Here is a 19527-nt window from a genome sequence, read left to right as displayed (position 1 = left end):
GCTCTCTGACAGGGATGTTGGGTGGGGAGCTTCCTTTTTTCCATGCAGTATGTGGTCTAGGGTGTAGAAACAAGCTTCTTAAGAATGTTGGCCCTGGCAAGTCCAGAGCTGTTAAGGGCGTTTAAGAGGCCAAGCAATCCCCTGGTTCAGATCTTGTTTGTGCCATGAACTCACTAGGAAAGCCTTAGGCAAGTCTGTGGCCAGCCTCTTGGTGTCTGCTTCACATCTGCAAGACAAGGATAATAACAATACTGACCTACCTTTCAGGGTGGTTGCAATAATTATGCTTGCATACGTGAAGCCCTCTGAACTAACCACAGCATTAATAGGAATGCCAGTTGCTCTTCATTGCTATAAAATGCTTGCTCTTCATTGCTATAAAAGCTTTGTGAAAGATTCATTGGAAATTCCTGGTGCAATCCATGTGGTGCAATCCGTGTGGTGCAATCCATGTGGATTGCAATCCATGTGGCTGTTTAGATCTTTGGTCCTCTGAGGATGGGGCTTGGGTGCCCTATAGATCCCTGCCCCTCCTTGGGAGAGCAAACTCTGCAAAATAGGTGAGCTTCCCTAATTTACATAATTTCTACAGAGCATTTCATTCAGCTTGCCTGTGCCTGAAATATGCTTTCCCCCTGTGCAACAGTGGTTGGGGTGAAGAGCTGTAGGGTAAGTAAGTCTGAGGAGGGGGTGTTCTTTCCAGAACCCCCACCCCACCTCACTATGAAGTCCTTCATCCAAGGCACCATTGCCATCATGTGTGAGGAATGGGTCCTCCTTTGGGGGGAAAAGCCACTAAGCCTCTTGCAGTAGTATCAGTGCTGGAAGGAGTGGAACAATGTAATGCTGGAGCTATGATGTTGAAGAAGGAGATGGAATTCATGGAAAGAGGACTCTGTGTACAATTTGAAATAATAATAATAATAATAATAATTTATTATTTATACCCCGCCCATCTGGCTTGGCCTCCCCAGCCACTCTGGCGGCTTCCATAGAAACCAAAAATACAGTAAAATATCACACGTTAAAAACTTCCCTGAACAGGGCTGCCTTAAGATGTCTTCTGAATGTCAGGTAGTTGTTTATCGCTTTGACATCTGCTGGAAGGGCGTTCCATAGGGCGGGCGCCACTACCGAGAAGGCCCTCTGCCTGGTTCCCTGTAGCTTTGCTTCTCGCAATGAGGGAACCGCCAGAAGGCCCTCGGCGCTGGACCTCAGCGTCCGGGCAGAATGATGGGGGTGGAGACACTCCTTCAGGTATACTGGACCGAGGCCGTTTAGGGCTTTAAAGGTCAGCACCAACACTTTGAATTGTGCTCGGAAACGTACTGGGAGCCAATGTAGGTCTTTCAAGACCGGTGTTATATGGTCTCGGCGGCCGCCCCCAGTCACCAGTCTAGCTGCCGCATTCTGGATTAGTTGTAGTTTCCGAGTCACCTTCAAAGGTAGCCCCACGTAGAGTGCATTGCAGTAGTCCAAGCGGGAGATAACCAGAGCATGCACCACTCTGGCGAGACAGTCCGCAGGCAGATAGGGTCTCAGCCTACGTACCAGATGGAGCTGGTAAACAGCTGCCCTGGACACAGATTTGACCTGTGCCTCCATGGACAGCTGTGAGTCCAAAATGACTCCCAGGCTGCGCACCTGGTCCTTCAGGGGCACAGTTACCCCATTCAGGACCAGGGAATCCTCCACACCTGCCCGCCTCCTGTCCCCCCAAAACAGTACTTCTGTCTTGTCAGGATTCAACCTCAATCTGTTAGCCGCCATCCATCCTCCAACCGCCTCCAGACACTCACACAGGACCTTCACCGCCCTCACTGGTTCTGATTTAAAAGAGAGGTAGAGCTGGGTATCATCCGCATACTTTTTTTTTTGTGGGCTGGGGCCCACTCCCCGGCAGCTCTGACCCCTCCCCCTAAGAACAAAACAACACCTTAAACAAACAAACAAAACCAATAAAACAATACAAACAAAAAATGTAAAAATTACAAAAACATCAAAATAAAAAATAATTCCCCAAGCCCAACCAAACATCCATCCCACCCCCACCCCCCACATACAAAAAATCCAAAAGAAATTTTTTTAAAAACATTTTTAAAACACTCTGTGCCCCTCCGGCAGTAACAACTGTCCTAGTGAGGCCTGTCAGGCCCCGCCCTGGGCCAGGTGGTAAGTGGCAGGAAGGAGCAGGGATCTCAGGCACTCACTCAGGGGAGTCCTCCTGGGCAGCAGGCAGCAAGCAGCACGCAGTCCTTATGAGGCCTCAGGCCCCGCCCCAGGCCAGATGGTAAGTGGCAAGAGCAGGGCCCTCAAGCACTCACTCAGGGGAGTCCTCCTGGGCAGCGGCAGCAAGCAGCACACAGTCCTTATGAGGCCTCAGGCCCCGCCCCAGGCCAGATGGTAAGTGGCAAGAGCAGGGCCCTCAAGCACTCACTCAGGGGAGTCCTCCTGAAATCATCTGAGGGGGGAAAGTGACAATGGCTCCTGCAATACTTTTGAAAAAAGGATGGAAATACAGGAAGTGGGAAATCAACTTTTTTCTAAATGACAAAGATGGAAGCCCATGGCCAAATGGAATTGGAAGATATGGATACATCTTTAGGGGCTGTGAATTAATGTCTACATAATTTGTTAGCAAGTCCTGATAATACACACAAGTGTAGCATAAGGCTGAGTCAGCAGTTAGACTCGCCAGTAGACCCATCAAGTCAAAGCAAGTATTTTGCCTTCCCAAGTCTATGCTGTTAGTGCCATCCTCTAAGCAAGGTGGCAGCAGCTGAGTTGCAACCAACATTGGGGGGCTGAGTCCCATTCCAGCAGACATTGAGGTGGGGAGCTGTAGAGGCCTCAGCCCCATAGAGTTGGCAGGCCTGGGCAGCAAAGACATTGAGGGACATAATTTTTAATCAATTATGAATATTGTCTTACTATATAAATAATAAGGACTGAATGTCTTTTTAAAGTCTGGAGGTAAAGTTGTGAGATTGGACTGGAGGAAGATTAAGGCTTACTTATAATAACTGTACAAACTCTTTTGGAATTCTTGGATGGGAAGGAAAAGGAATGAACCTGCGGTGCTGGGATTTAATATCAGGAAAACATCAGCTAGCAGAGGGAGGAATAACTGGATGTTATTCTGGATTGAACACTGGATTATTATGAGAAATTTTTGTCGACACAACTGAAAGATGGATAGTTTGAAGTCACTTTTACACACACACGTACACTCTGTTATTATTCTTATCTCTCTGTCAGCTTGCTTCTTTCTTTGTTTTGTTTCTGTTTTTATTGTATGCTGAAAAGTCTTAATAAAATTATATTTTTTAAAAAGGAATGGATCCCCTTACCAGTCTCTCCTTCCACATCAGGCAATGGGCTTTGGTGGTGGTAGCAGAGACCTGGCAGGAGGAGAGTCTTTTCTTGCCCAGGGCCAGTTCAGCTGAGACTGTCTTGTTCTCAGGCTGATGGTGGTAGAGATAAGCACGTGTGAGGGCTACCTTTTCATATCAGCCCTGGGGTGGGGGGCATTAAGGGAAGCAGTGTGGTATCCCACCCCCTTCCCCAAACACACATTGCATGCATCCAGAGCACATTCATAGTACAAGGTTAGCATGATTCAAGGGATAGCAGTGCCTCTTTGAGGTCTATATCTTCATCTGCACCAGTGATGGGGAGCCTTTGGCCCTCTAGATGTTGTTGCACCTTATTTTTAAGAAGTGATGAGAACTCCTAATCAGTGATGCTGCTAAGTTATTTGCATGGCAATGGTGGAGTCATAAAGCTCCATTGCCTCGTGCTGAGGGAGAAGAAAACAAAAAAAAAATTGCGTGCATGCGTGCGCACACGCAACTTCTAAGCAGCAGATCAGGGCAAATGATATATATGTATTCCTAGTAGCCAGAATGCGATAACCAACCAGCCATCCTGATTGATTGCTGTGTCTTGTGTCTCTTGTTTGCTGACCGTAGGTGATCAGGGCTTTGCTTTGGATACTGGGATGGAGAAAGCAGAGAGTATTGTGGGACCTCAGTCTCTTTAACTGACTCTGCCCTCCCGTCGCAGACCAGTTTGATTTAGGGGTGAGCTAACATTATTTGACACTACAAAAAAAAATTCCTTCCAGTAGCACCTTAAAGACCAACTAAGTTAGTTCTTGGTATGAGCTTTCGTGTGCATGGGTATCTGAAGAAGTGTGCATGCACACGAAAGCTCATACCAAGAACTAACTTAATTGGTCTTTAAGGTGCTACTGGAAGGATTTTGTTTTGTTTTGACTATGGCAGACCAACACGGCTACCTATCTGTAACTGGAATTATTTGACATAACATGGATGCGGTGAAGATTCTTAGTGAAAAGTTGCTTTTGAATTCTTGCCCCCTGGACATATCAGCTGAGGCTTCATCCATCTAATGCGCTGCTAAAGGGAAGTGTACACAAGTCACCAGAGGGTGGAAGGATTTCATAGCCCCACACCCTGCTGATTGTGCAAATATCCCAGCGGTTGCTACAAAGTGGTCGGTGGCTTATTCTTGGGCTTGCTTCATGTCTATATATCCATAATCAGTTGCCATGGCTCCTTTCCCTTCCCGTGTGCTGGTGCAGACCATCAGCTAGTTGTGAGCTCGTTGAGTGCAGTTGCCGCTTCCATCCCCATCCCATGACATCCCTCTTCCTGATGCTTAGAAGTTGAGGAGGTTGCTTGGCCTTTTCATTCCCTCTGTGGCTCTTTTGCTCTGTCAAGTCACTGAGTGTGTATCTGGCCAAGCCTTTGCCAAGCCAGTGCCCTCCAAGTGTTTTGAACTGTAATTCCCATCAGTATGTTGTTCAGGGCTGAAGGGAGTTGCAGTCTAAAACACCTGGTGGAGGGCTTGGCAAATGCTGAACTGGATTCCATTTGATTGCATTGCAATTCATAATGAAATTGTGGGTGTAAGCAGCCTGTCCTTGTGCCTCAGGGCAGCTGGCCACAGCATAGTAGCCTCCAAGCAATGTTGAAAACAGGGTGCTATGTGGGGGTGGGGTACCAGTGTTACAACACCAGTAACATCTAAACCAGACCAGGACACTTGCAGCTGATGTGGTTAGTCATGAGCATGTTGTTCAAGAAAGTTCTGAAAGTCACATCTAGTTTGACCCTCATATTAAGCATACATTTTTCCTCTCCCTTATGTCTGTGGAGACATATTTTTAATCGTGCCCTCTGGAATCTCTCACACCCAAGTGCAAGAGAAGGGGACAGGCAGACTTCAGAATAAAATGACTGAAAACAACCAGTCTTTATGTGTGAAATTTGCCTAGTTTGGAATAAGTTGCAGAACCCTGCTTTTCTTTCTCTCTTTAGCATAGAGTACACACAGGCCTTTGTGTTTGCCTCTGCCTGAGCAAAGTGGCCTGGGGGACTCCCTGTTCAGCATGATCTCCAAGTCTCCCATTCCCAGTTTGTACTAATCCTCGATTTTTGTCTCCAAAGTGAATGTGTGGAATTGCAGGCTGTATAGTCTGCATGACCCCTTCATGGATCACTGCCTTGCCGTGGCGAAGGGGCTTGAAGAACTCAGAGAAGCTATGAACTACGCCGAGCAGGGCACACAAGATGAACAGGTCATAGTGGAGAGTTTCGACCAAACGTGATCCACCTGGAGGAGGAACCGGCAAGCCACTCCAGTATCCTTGCCAAGAAAACTCAATGGACAAAGACAACAGGCATATAAAAGTTATGACGCTGGAAGATGAGCCCCTCAGGTCGGAAGGCGTCCAACATGCTACTGGGGAAGAGCGGAGGGCAAGTACAAGTAGATCCAGAGCTGATGAAGCAGCTGGGCCAAAGCCGAAAGGACGCTCAGTTGCGGATATGCCTGGAAGTGAAAGGAAAGTCCAATGCTGTAAAGAAAAATATTGCATAGGAACCTGGAATGTAAGAACCATGAACCTGGGTAAGTTGGAGGTGGTCAAAAATGAGATGGCAAGAATAAATATTGACATCCTGGGCATCAGTGAACTAAAATGGACGGGAATGGGCGAATTCAGTTCGGATGACCATCACATCTACTACTGTGGGCAAGAAACCCGTAAAAGAAATGGAATGGCCCTCATAGTCAACAAAAGAGTGGCGAAAGCTGTACTGGGATGCAATCTCAAAAATGATAGAATGATCTCGATACGAATCCAAGGCAGACCTTTTAACATCACAGTAATCCAAGTTTATGCACCAACTACTGGTGCTGAAGAAACTGAAATTGACCAATTCTATGAAGACTTACAACACCTTATAGAAGTGACACCAAAGAAGGATGTTCTTCTCATTATAGGGGATTGGAATGCTAAAGTAGGGAGGCAAGAGATAAAAGGAACAACTGGCAAGTTTGGCCTTGGAGATCAAAACGAAGCAGGGCAAAGGCTAATAGAGTTCTGTCAAGAGAACAAGCTGGTCATCACAAACACGCTTTTCCAACAACACAAGAGACGACTCTACACATGGACATCACCAGATGGGCAGCATCGAAATCAGATTGATTATATTCTCTGCAGCCAAAGATGGAGAAGCTCTATACAGTCAGCAAAAACAAGACCTGGAGCTGACTGTGGCTCAGATCATCAGCTTCTTATAGCAAAATTCAAGCTTAAACTGAAGAAAGTAGGAAAAACCACTGGGCCGGTAAGATACAATCTAAGTCAAATCCCTTATGAATACACAGTGGAAGTGAGGAACAGGTTTGAGGATTTAGATTTGGTGGACAGAGTGCCTGAAGAACTATGGATGGAGGCTCGTACAGGAGGCAGCAACGAAAACCATCCCAATGAAAAGGAAATGCAAGAAAGCAAAGTGGCTGTCCAACGAGGCCTTACAAATAGCGGAGGAGAGAAGGCAAGCAAAATGTGAGGGAGATAGTGAAAGATACAGGAAATTGAATGCAGATTTCCAAAGAATAGCAAGGAGAGACAAGAAGGCCTTCTTAAACGAGCAATGCAAACAAATAGAGGAAAACAACAGAATGGGAAGAACCAGAGATCTGTTCAAGAAAATTGGAGATATGAAAGGAACATTTCGTACAAAGATTACCATAATAAAGGACAAAAGTGGTAAGGACCTAACAGAAGTAGAAGGCATAAAGAAGAAGTGGCAAGAATACACAGAGGAATTATACCAGAAAGATATGGATGTCTCGTACACCCCAGGTAGTGTGGTTGCTGACCTTGAGCCAGACATCCTGGAGAGTGAAGTCAAATGGGCCTTAGAAAGCACTGCAAATAACAAGGCCAGTGGAAGTGATGGTATTCCAGCTGAACTATTTAAAATTTTAAAAGATGATGCTGTTAAGGTGCTACACTCAATATGCCAGCAAATTTGGAAAACTCAGCAGTGGCCAGAAGATTGGAGAAGATCAGTCTACATCCCAGTCCCAAAGAAGGGCAGTGCCAAAGAATGTTCCAACTACCGCACAATTGCACTCATTTCACACGCTAGCAAGGTTATGCTTAAAATTCTACAAGGAAGGCTCAAGCAGTATGTGGATCAAGAACTCCCAGAAGTGCAAGCTGGATTTAGAAGAGGCAGAGGAACCAGAGACCAAATTGCAAACATGCGCTGGATTATGGAGAAAGCTAGAGAGTTCCAGAAAGACATCTACTTCTGCTTCATTGACTATGCAAAAGCCTTTGCTGTGTCGACCACAGCAAACTATGGCAAGTTCTTAAAGAAATGGGAGTGCCTGATCACCTCATCTGTCTCCTGAGAAATCTCTATGTGGGACAAGAAGCTACAGTTAGAACTGGATATGGAACAACTGATTGGTTCAAAATTGGGAAAGGAGTACGACAAGGCTGTATTTTGTCTCCCTGCTTATTTAATTTATATGCAGAATACATCATGTGAAAGGCTGGGCTGGATGAATCCCAAGCTGGAATTAAGATTGCCGGAAGAAATATCAACAACCTCAGATATGCAGATGACACAACCTTGATGGCAGAAAGTGAGGAGGAATTAAAGAACCTTTTAATGAGGGTGAAAGAGGAGAGCGCAAAATATGGTCTGAAGCTCAACATCAAAAAAACGAAGATCATGGCCACTGGTCCCATCACCTCCTGGCAAATAGAAGGGGAAGAAATGGAGGCAGTGAGAGATTTTACTTTCTTGGGCTCCATGATCACTGCAGATGGTGACAGCAGCCACGAAATTAAAAGACGCCTGCTTCTTGGGAGAAGGGCAATGACAGGCCTGGACAGCATCTTGAGAAGTAGAGACGTCACCTTGCCAACAAAGGTCCGTATAGTTAAAGCCATGGTTTTCCCAGTAGTGATGTATGGAAGTGAGAGCTGGACCATAAAGAAGGCTGATCCCCGAAGAACTGATGCTTTTGAATTATGGTGCTGGAGAAGACTCTTGAGAGTCCCATGGACTGCAAGAAGATCAAACGCATCCATTCTTAAGGAAATCAGCCCTGAGTGCTCACTGGAAGGACAGATCGTGAAGCTGAGGCTCCAGTACTTTGGCCACCTCATGAGAAGAGAAGACTCCCTGGAGAAGACACTGATGCTGGGAAAGATGGAGGGCACAAGGAGAAGGGGGCGACAGAGGACGAGATGGTTGGATAGTGTTTTTGAGGTTACCAGCATGAGTTTGACCAAACTGCGGGAAGTAGTGGAGGACAGAGGTGCCTGGCGTGCTCTGGTCCATGGGGTCACGAAGAGTCGGACACGACTAAACAACAACAAATAGTCTGCATGAGAAAGGACTTCTTGTGGGTGTTTAAAAATCTCCCTGCCCTCCACAAGGCACCAGTATGACACTGCATGACTTTCCCCCTCTGAAATCATAGAGCCCCCTGGGCCTCTGGCCACTCAGGGTGGGAAGCTTCCTCTGCAGATGTGTCACTGTGCCAGTGCAGTGTTTGTCTCTTGAGTGTTCGCTTTCCCTGGGTTGTGGTTTCTCCTTCAGGCTTCAAATCCCACATGTTCTTCTAACTCACTTCTGATCAGATATTGAGCACTTTTTAAATAGCTGGCGAGAGGTGCATGAAGCATAACTGACTTTGTGCATTCCTCTGTGCACCCACCCACCCTCCTCCCTCCCTACACATTTCCCCCCTATAAATTCTTTTTTGCTCTGACAAACAGCTTTGGATGTTAATGATTCGTGCAAATAGGGGAACTTCAAGGGAATTGCGCTTTTGTGTACATGCACGTATTATTGCATCTGCAACAGGGACTTGCACGGGAGGAGGGGTGGAAGGCAGGAATTCCCACTATTAGGTAGAGGTCATGTGTCGTTTTATTCTGTGAGAGATGCACCAAGTCACCACCTTGGATGTTAATGGCTTGATCACATGCGGTAAGCACAGCTTGATCAGTCTTACCTGGGCCTTTTCAGCCAAAGTCCTTCTGAGAATGATCTTGGATTGGGAATGGGATCCATGCATACCCCTATAAGGCATTTATTGATAACATCTTGCAGATTAGTTACCAGTTGCTTTGGCATCATTGATGCATATAAACTGGTGTACATGAGACTCGGAGACCCAGAGAAGCCTCCAGCTCTTGTGGATGCAGTGAAAGCCCAATGACCTGCATGGCTGCTGGCACCTCATGGCTTCCATCTTTCCCGACTCTGCATGTGTCTCCCTTCCCCTTCACCCAGTAGGCAGCTAGAAGCAAATCTAAGAACTAAATGGGAAAACGTGGCCAAAGGAATGAGTGAAACCGTGGGCTAGAGCCAGTCTTCGTGGCTGTAAGCACAGGGCACGACTAGTTTGCTTGCGGCCCATGCTCTTGTTTTGAAAGTGAACGTTGCCTGTCCTCCTGGTACAGCGTTTCCTGCTGTGTGGCCTCTGCCAAGCTCATTCACTCCAGCTGGTTTGGACTCCAGCTCTCTCATGAAGCACAGCTGTGTTGGGAGCTGTATTTCTGAAGGGCACCAGATTGGCAAAGGCTGCTTTCGTGCCAGGCTGGCCATGCACCAGCACACCCTGCCTGCTCATGTGGCCACAACCACTTGGATTCTAGGAAGGTCTCCTTTTTCAAATCTTTCTTACTTTCACTCTCCATATGCCACATGGAACATAACTTCTACAGTCAGTTTGGTGGCTGGGACTATTCCTTTTCCACCAAGGTTATGCAAGGATTAGCTTGTTACTTCTGTGGTACAGCATCTGCTTAGCCTGCAAAAGGTCCCAGATTCAATCCCTAGCATCTCCTGGTAGGGCTGGAGGAAACCCAGGAGAGCTTCTGCCCGGTCATATTAGCCAGATCAATGAAGAGCCTGACTCTCCATAAGGCAGCTTCCTGCTTTAGCTGCCTCTTCTCTAGGCTTTGCCCACTGAACTCAGCAGACCTTCCTTCCTTCTGTTCTTGCTGCTGTCTTGACTGCCTTTTATCGAGTCTCCCTGTGTATTAGCTGCTCCTGTTTGCTTGGTTGGTCCTAAGGCAGAGCTTCCAGGGCCGTGGGCTGAATGTTCTCCTCCCAAAGCTTCCCTGCCTGCCCTCAGTCTGCAGTCTCTCCCCCTCATCACTGCTTCTAAAATGCTGCTCTGTCTACTGCAGAAATCCAGGAGATGGAAGAGCAGCAAGCGAGAGGGGACGGATGCTGCCAACCGGCCCATCAAAGCTGCCGGGAAAGTGATCATTCAGGATGTCTCTTGCCTGCTTCCTGTCCACAAAGTACTAGGGGAGATGTACATGTGAGTACCTGGGCCACATGTGCAAGAAACTCTGTGTGGCAATTCAGTCTTGGGTACTGTTCTGGGGGACAGGTTAAGAACTCAGCCTGTGATCCTTGTTTCCTATTTTGCACTTTCTGTTGCAGGCCTTCACCCTATCAGGACAGAAAGTCTGTCCCTACAATCCTGAATTCCTTCCTCCACCCCCACCCCCTGCCTTTTGCGGGAGTGCAAATAGCCACTTGCCTGGTTGTCTTTGGTGAGCTTGGTTGCCCCCAGTTGACCAGGCAAATCCACATTCTATCTTTTAGCCTTAAAGAGCTGTGATTCAGGCTGTTGGGCCTTTCTCTTCCTGAAAGGGGGAAAGCAGGAACCCTGAACCCACTTCCAGAGCTCAGTCTTTCATTCAAGGAATGCTGTGTTCTGGAGGCAGTGCACTGGAGTTCACTCCTTCCAGCTTTCCAGCTATACTACTGTATAGCTTGGGATGGGGTGCGGAGGGGAGGGGAGACAGCCTTGTATCTCTCTTCTGGCCTTTCTTTCTCTGTCACTCTGGCGGAGAGATCTTGGAGCCTAGTGACTGCTTTGCGCCCTGCTGTGTTTCCAAGCTAGGAAATGGCAACAGGGGGCTGAGGTGCCTTGAGTGCTGTGTCTCCACCTGTCCTGGGCAGAAAAGAAGGGAGATTCGGTAACTAGCCACTGCCCAAGTTGTCTGCCAGCAGTCATCCCCCCACCCCCACGGTCTCAACAGAAGAGGAAGGGAAGCTGCAGAGCTGGCCTCCAGTGTTTGTGTCTGGTTGGAACCTGTCTTTGAATTGTTAAAATGCCTCTAGCTTGTTGGGTGGTGGTGGTGGTGGGCTTCAGAAGCCTCTGTCTTTTGCATGGCTGGAATATAGACTACAGCACACAGGTAAAAGCTCTACCCATTGCTCTGCCCATCTTTGTCTCTGGCCTTACCCACCACCAGCCTTCAATTCCAGTAAGACTGCCTGTGAGGGAATGCAATTCTCTGACCGAAAAGGGTTCCCCACTCCTGCTTTGCATGAAATATGGAGAATCAGGCCAAGCCTTTGAGAGTGATGTCTCCCCCACTTGTGCATCACCTGCTATTCTTGTCCTTCAGACTGAACGTGACTGACATCCAGGAGACCTGTCAGAAGAACGCTGCCTCTGCCCTGACTGTGGGACGCAAGGATCTCTTGCAGGTACTTTTGCTAGCCCAGCGAGGCATCTCCTATCGCTTCGCAATATTGTCTGGGGAGCATCTTGACTTAGGGAGCAGCAGAGAGTGGGCCAATGGTCCAGCCTGAGCTTTTTACTCTCTTCTTTGTTGCTCAGCTACTTGTCTTCTTCTTTCCTCCATCCCTGTTCTAGTGGCCCCCTCTCTTCCATAGGTGGAATTACACCATCCATGCAACATGGAGCTATGGATTTCAGCAGGCAACCTTCAACCTCTTCCCTACAGTGTTACTGCTTGCTTTGTGGGCTGCACAGCATGGGCATCTATGTGTGTGTGTGTGCCCATCATCTGCTCCTTCTTTTCCAGGTCTGGTCACTGGCCACAGTAGCAACTGATCTCTGCCTTGGCCCAAATTCCGACCCAGACTTGGAGACCCCCTGGGCCCAGCATCCATTCGGCCGCCAGCTCCTGGATTCTCTGTAAGCAGCTGGAATAAGAATTGGGGGGAGGGTGGGGAAGAGGCGAGGACCCAAAGGCTTAAACAAAACAGTGCCTTTTATTTTCTTCCTATTTTTTTTCTGGGTGCCTCTTGGGTGTTGAGTGGTTGGTCACCTATAGTAGTGGGTGTCAACAGTTTCTGCACTCCCAGTTTGGGGATCATTGAGGTCATCAGGAATCTCTGCTTTGGCTGCAGCTCCCTCAGCCCTAGCTAACATGTGCTGTGGGCAGGTAATCCCATAAGTATTATGTTGTGGTGTAAATAAATCCTATCGATCTGCCCTGAATATTTTTGCAATTGGTTTCGTTGGATGTCTCTCGGTTCTCCTATTATGACAGAGGGAGGGAGAGAGAGAGTTATTTTGCTATGCCATGCAACACTTCATTATCCTCTCTCACAGCTGGGTGGGGAATCTGTGGTCTGCCAGATGCAGGGAGACTCCAGTTCCCATCACCCGTGATCATTGGCCATGCTGGCTGGGGCTGATGGGAGTTGTGGTGCAACCACTTCGGGAGGGCCACATGTTCCCAATCCCTTCATCTGTGGTATCCCTTGTCGGTCATATTTTGTTCTCAATTAAAAATACACACTCACAAAAAATTACTTAGCTTTTTGTTATTGCTTGAAGCACCAGTGTGTTCCTTTTCAAATTGTAGATCATCCAGGATCCCATTGGATGGTGCTTATGTTCCCCAAGGCTCCCCAGCCCATCTTCTTTTGCAAATATGGTGACCTATAAAACCATAGAGACTTGAGGGGAAAAATGTGTGTCTCGCAGCCAGGCAGTGTTTGTGGGGGTTTTGGTCTTTGTTTTAGTCCAAGCTTTGTATACTTTGCAAAGTGAATCTGAAATCAGGCACAAAAATTCAGCATCCTGGTTCTCTCACCTTTTCCTTTGCAAATGAAAGCAAAAACAAGTGAAGACCCCTTTTTTGCTACAAAGAAAAACCCATGAAACATTGGGAAGTATGAAGAATGTGAAATCCCCAAACCTGCTGGTGGTAATGCTGAGCAGGAATTCTGCTTTGGAGCACTTGTTTGCCTCCTCTTTGGTTTTGTTGAGGGCAAAGCAAATAATGGTTTATATCTACTTGATGTTTTCCTCTAAGACGTTGGGTTGCCAAATCTGAATTATTTTTTCTTTGGGGGCAGGTGGCCCCCATCTCTGCTTTGAGCCTTGTGTGTGTGAGTGGCCGTTGGTCTACCCAGCCTTCTCTTTCCCTCCCCTTCCTAGGGTGGCCCACTATTGCCGGCTCCATGACGTGCAGACTCTGGCCATGCTGTGCAGCGTCTTTGAAGCCCAGTCCAGGCCACAGGGAGCCCTGATTCCTGTGGGATTCTTTCCTCAACGCTCCTCCAGCCACAGCCGATATGTACGGGTAGACTCTGCCTCTGACTGCTTTCCCCAAAAGGACCAGTCAAGGTCGGTTCTTCCTGTGATGCAACTTCCCTCTTGTCTCTCTCCCAACAGCCCAGCTTTACCTCCTCTGGCTCCTGTTCCAGCATGTCAGACCCTGGACTCAGCACCAGCAGCTGGAACATAGGTGAGTGCACTGCTGTCAGCTCTGAAATATCCAGTAGGAAGAGATTTTGGCATCTTGGAAGATTACCTCCCAGCCCTCTTTGTTCAGATAATTAAAATAAAGCTTAGGTTTTTATATCTGGGTCTTTTCCTTTGTACTTTGGGGACTTAATAATTGTGAGCCACTTTGAGAACCCAGATTGCATTACAAGTGAGATTTTAAAATAAAAAATAAATTTGGGTTGTCGCTTTGCACTTGGCAAAACTGCTGGCAAAAGGGCAATTGAACACAATTGTGCAAAACACTTCCCATTGACTACCCAAGCCCAGCTCTTGGGCGACTAGGCCTTAATTCACAGTGAGAGGCAGTGACTGGCCCAAAGCGACCTAGTGAGCTTCATGGCTGCGTGGGGATCGAACCCTGGTCTCCTAGGTCCTAGTCCAAAACTCCCATCACCACCAGCACAGCCCTCTGTGAGCTGCCACCATCTTGTAAGGTCTTCTATCCACCCTTTGACCTCCTGCAGCCAGCAAAGAATTGGACCACATACAAGCCTGGGGCGAGTCTTCACCTGACGACTTCCGCTTTGGGAACTTGGCATTCGCTGACCACCGGGATCGGGAGAAGGATCAGCATGACAAGAACAAAAGGTACAGAAGGGTGAACAGGCGTGGGAGGGAGGGTGGCAGAAAACTTTCTGGTGTCCTTGGTTGAATGTGATGTCACAAGGGAGGTGAACTGAGCTTCAAATCAACTGCACTCCCATTGGCTCTTCATTCCTATTTTTTTGAGCATTTCCTGTTCCCTCCTAGAGTGCAGTTAGGCTGAGGGAGGGGTGGGAAGTGGGGAACCTTTGCAACTCCAGGCTAGCTCTTGGTTTAACTGGGGAGTGCAGCTGAGCCAGCAGGTCGTTTTGGTCTGCCAGGGAGCTGGAATATCAACACACACATTTACTTTTGAGGTCCTCATGTTTTCATTTCTTTTTAAATCTTCCATGCCAATCTCCCACAAACAATATTATTCAAGTTTTAAGTTATCCTTCCTCAAGCTGCACCCCAGGCAGCACTTGGAGAGCATGAACTTGGGATGGGTGTAGCCAAGATTGTTTTTTTTTGGGGGGGGGGGCACAGGCTTTTGTTCGGGAAGCAGAACCTCAGATTTTGATTGATTTTGATTGTTTGGGGGGAGGCAGCTGCCTCCCTGCCTCCCCCTGGCTACACCCATGAGCTTGGGAAAGGCTGTTTTAAATGCTGGGATGTTTGTGCAGAGTTTTCTCTTTGGAGGGATCTTGCCAACCTGAGGAGGAAAAGCCTTGGTGCTCACCTCCTTCACACTGATACAGCTGGTGGCCAGCACTGTGCTCCTTGAATGCTGTGTCTATTACATTATTCAGCTCTACAATTTTATATTTCTGCAAACTATTGCCAAGATAAAAGTTCCTCTCTACTTTACACGAACATGTGTGCTCAATCATTCTCCTCCGTTTCTTCCTCCCAACATTAGAAAGTTTTATTCATTGTGAAAGTGCTAGAACCTGGGCCACTTTTCTTAGCTGTTTGACCTTCAGAGGCACATACCATAGAACCTCAGCTTTCGAGCGTCTCGGAAGCCGAACAATTAAGAACCAGAACGTTGAAAACCCAGAAGTAATTGCTTCCGTTTTTTAACGTGCCTCGGAAGTTGAACGGCTTCTGAGGCGCTTTCCCCACTTTCTCAATTGATTTTGTCGACTACCCTTTGATCCTTGGTTTTTGAATGTTTTGGAAGTTGAACTGTCTTCCAGAATGTTTTACGTTCGAAAACCTAGGTTCCACTGTACTACGATAATACTGCGTACTACAATCGTACAAAACTGAGAAGAATAAAAAGCAGCGTGAAGCAAAGCCCATCTAGGTAACTTGGAACGTACAGAAAAATCTACATAAACACAAAACAAAATCAGATAGGTCCCTGCCCCTAAGAACACACAATCTGAATTTTATTTGGAGGGCAGGGACAAAGGGAAGAGAAATGCAGTGACTGTGAGTAATTGCCAGCCTTTGCTAGCCTGGGACAAAGGCACTTAGGTGCCCTTTGGCTTCATTGTATGTGGAGATGAGGACTCTGTGATCTTTCTCCAGGCTTCTGGACCCAGCCAACACCCAGCAGTTTGATGACTTTAAGAAGTGCTACGGAGAAATCCTTTACCGTTGGGGCCTGCGAGAGAAACGGGCGGAAGTTCTCAAGTTTGTCTCTTGCCCCCCTGACCCGCACAAGGGGATTGGTGAGTGGAAACCTCGATGGAGGAACTATAGAACTCAGTGGAAAAGTAGATGCTGTGCATGCAAGAAGGTCCTGGGTTACCTTCCCACAGAAATTATCCTTGGACTGGGTAGTACAGGCCTCTCTCTTTCCTCTCTGCCTCCTACAAAATTGATCCATGGGAGCAGAGAGTCTTTCTACTTTGGCTAATGGGATATTTGCCGGAGGGGTTTTTTTAAGCTTCTTCTGTTGAGATGCCCTCTGGCAGAAAGAAAAGAAGGCAAAACCAAAGAGCCCACGGTGGTGGTGTTAGTAACATGATGGCGTCCAGATCCTAGCTTTCTGATATGCCAGCCTTTTTCCTGCAGGTGCAGCCTTGCTTGCAAGAGCCCCACCAATAACCTCTCTACTGCTTCTCCTTTCTTTCTCTCCTTGCAGAGTTTGGAGTCTACTGCAGCCACTGCCGCAGCGAAGTGCGTGGCGTTCAGTGTGCCCTCTGCAAGGGCTTTGCATTCCAGTGTGCCATCTGCCACGTGGCAGTCCGAGGCTCTTCCAACTTCTGCCTGACTTGCGGGCATGGAGGACACACCAGCCACATGATGGAGTGGTTCCGCACTCAGGAAGTGTGTCCCACAGGCTGTGGGTGCCACTGCTTGCTGGAGAGCACTTTCTGACCAAGCATCGTTGGAGCCTGAATTTGTCCACACGTGGTCTCTGTTGGGCCACTCTTGGGAAGCAGAGAGGCTGTTGTCTTCCCATGTTGCTTTCAGGAGGGGTGGCCAGTTGTCTTAGTTGCTGATGGGTTGATGCAGCACTCTGCCAGCAGACGTTTGGGTGGGATGGCTTGTGGTCCATGAGCATCCCATAAGCTCCTGGAGGGCTTCCTGTTTCAGCTGAGTATCTTCCCTAAAGTGCAGGGAAAGCGTCTGTTATTTGCAAAAGACAATCATTGGAGAGGGATGGAGGGATTACAGGCCTCGCAGTCAGTCTGGAGATGAGGAACAAATCAAATGCATTTGCTGGATACTTGAGAAATTTGCAGCACACCAGGAACTGTGTTGTGATCCATTTCCCCCTGAACTACCATTCCTTGCCCTCATGAAGCTCCCTGTACTACACAAACAGAAGTATCAAAGTTAACAGAGAGAAAAAGAGCTTCGTATACATACAAGGGGGAAGATGCACAAAGAGGCTGGGTTGGCTGAAGAGTCCCTTGTGCACAGAGTGCAGCATAATCATTTCTGTGAGCATAGAACAGAAAGCTCTCAACTGGATTTCTTCTCTTTCTCTATCTGAGAATTGGGCATGGCTTCATTTCCAGAGATGGATAGCCTGTTTGATTCGCTCCCTTTCCCCTCCTTTTCGCTTTATAAAAGGCTGTTACTTCTGGGCCTACCTCAGTGACCTTTTTGCTTGGCTGCGCCTCTTGCACTCCTTGAGGACCTGCCACCCATTGCAGGACTGGAGTCAATGGCCTGCCAATTCTGGTGTGGATTCTGTAAGGCCAAGAGGGTCTAAGAACAGCTGCAAGGAGCAGCACCAGCCACCGACTTTGCAGTAGTGATTTCAGGACTCAAAGATCAGTATTTTTTCTTGCCAAAATGCATTCCGGCCCAAAGGGAAGGGCAAAGAAAGAGGCTCCCCTCTGGCCAGCAGGTGCCCAGATTCCTTGGCGGATGGAAATGGGAGCCTGAGTGGAGTTCATCTGTCTGCTGTCTGGGGCTTTGACCGTCAGGCTAGCTGAGCCAACTTAGTGCATGGACACTGCCTACATGGTTCTTTTCCAGCCTTGTAGTTCAGGAAGTGTATTTGTGTATATTCTGTAATAAAATGAGAACATTTTATAAAGCTGTCTTGCTCTGTCATCACTGCTTGTAAGTCGTCATCTTGCACTCAGTGAACGCTCATATTTCTGCTTTGTGGGGGATTTATCTGTGTTGCCTTTATTATTGAGCTGCCAAATGCATGGCATTGTGCTAAAAAAGTATTGTAAACTAGGCTGCGGAGGGCAACCTGCCCATGGCAGGCCTGATGTTCTTGCTAGGTGCCTGTGACATCATCATGGCAGCTTAACCAAGATTGTGGAAGGCTTTTAGACAAGAACTAATAACAGCCAGTTGCAGTTTACAGGTGCTCTCTGCCTTTTACATTCCTATGCATGGCTCAATTCACACAAAACTTGAAGCCAAACCACCACTTAGCATGAACACATGAGCCTGCCAGCTCCTTTGCTCCTCCAGTCCCGCTGTAAGCTAAGCCACAGTTTGGCTTTCTTCGTCATTTGAACCTGAGCTTGTGGTTTTGTCTCCAGACAAACTAAGCAAGGTTTGTTCCTAGGTTTACAGGTCATGGTTTGTCTAGCAGGGGTCCTCAAACTTTTTCAGCAGGGGGCCGGTCCACTGTCCCTCAGACCTTGTGGGGGGCCAGAATATATATTTTTTTTTGGGGGGGGAATGAACAAATCCCTATGCCCCACAAATAACCCAGAGCTGCATTTTAAATAAAAGGACACATTCTACTCATGTTAAACACACTGATTCCCGGACCGTCCACGGGCCGGATTGAGAAGGCGATTGGGCCGCATCCGGCCCCCAGGCCTTAGTTTGCCTACCCATGGTCTAGAAAAGAGAAATCATGATGCCTGTTTTCAGATTACATGCAAAGCCAAAGCAGCTTACAGCAGCAGGACCAGAGGAGGAGCAAAGGCCATATGATCCTGTGTTCGTGTGTGAAGCTATGGTTTGGCTTTGAGTTATTTGCAGGCTGGATCTGTGCATGTCTGTTGCTGCTCCCAAATTGACAAGTTACTATTTTTGTGTGTGGAAAAGTATATTTCCTGTGACTTGGCATCACCTCAGGCGGGAGCCTAAAAATGGGTTCTGTATAGAAACCCAGAGTTTGGTGTTAGCATTTTTAACCTTGTTTGTATTATTTGTGCGGCTCAGTCTTCTCCTGGGCTGAGCTCTTGAAGTGTGTCCCTCTCCCCCTCCTCCCTTAAGTGCTGACTCTAGTTTGGCTGCATGTAGCACTCTCTCTTGGCTGTCCTCATGTAGGGGGCTGCGCTGTCGGTGGTGCCAGATACTGAACCTCGCAGGACATTCTGTGGAGGCATTTGTGCTGCCTGTGCTGGGCCTCATGTTTCCAGGCCTCATCCAAAGGGACAGTGTGTCACTGCCTTGCCCTCTTTTTGGACAGGACCCAGAAGAGTGTGTTGCACGTCTCTCACACTTCTTTGAAACCCCCAACACAACTCAGAGAGGAGCAGGGATCCCTGTACCTTCTCTGTGTGCTACTGGGCTTTGCATCAAATGTCAGCTGTTCCTGTCATCACCAGGTGGCAGCAGCAAAAAAGAAACGCTTGCTCCCCATTTGCTGCTGGTCTGGATCTCCGTCACACTTGTCGTTCCAAGTGAGGGAGTATTGTCGAT

At 47.8% G+C, this 19527-nt stretch overlaps 1 protein-coding gene across 5 annotated transcripts in view; it reads left to right on the top strand.

Annotated features, from left to right (window-relative positions):
* WDR59 (WD repeat domain 59) overlaps positions 1-17947 on the top strand; it is a 47579-nt gene extending 29632 nt beyond the window's left edge. For 4 of the 5 annotated variants that reach the window (XM_028739323.2, XM_028739324.2, XM_077931812.1 and 1 more), the window contains 8 exons: positions 10541-10677; positions 11780-11861; positions 12203-12315; positions 13570-13708; positions 13807-13879; positions 14385-14508; positions 15979-16121; positions 16538-17947. In XM_028739323.2, coding sequence (XP_028595156.2) covers positions 10541-10677; positions 11780-11861; positions 12203-12315; positions 13570-13708; positions 13807-13879; positions 14385-14508; positions 15979-16121; positions 16538-16773 — 1047 coding nt within the window. In that variant the 3' untranslated portion in view covers positions 16774-17947. Of the gene's footprint in view, positions 1-5474; positions 5938-10540; positions 10678-11779; positions 11862-12202; positions 12316-13569; positions 13709-13806; positions 13880-14384; positions 14509-15978; positions 16122-16537 lie in introns of those variants that run through there. The other variant, XR_013393671.1, reaches the window with a different exon arrangement.
* The last annotated feature ends 1580 nt before the right edge of the window (positions 17948-19527 follow it).

The sequence above is a fragment of the Podarcis muralis genome, chromosome 7 (genome assembly GCF_964188315.1).
Source record: "Podarcis muralis chromosome 7, rPodMur119.hap1.1, whole genome shotgun sequence".
Taxonomy (NCBI): domain Eukaryota; kingdom Metazoa; phylum Chordata; class Lepidosauria; order Squamata; family Lacertidae; genus Podarcis; species Podarcis muralis.
Note: the sequence above shows the minus strand (reverse complement) of the source record. Positions and strands in the feature narration are given on the sequence as shown.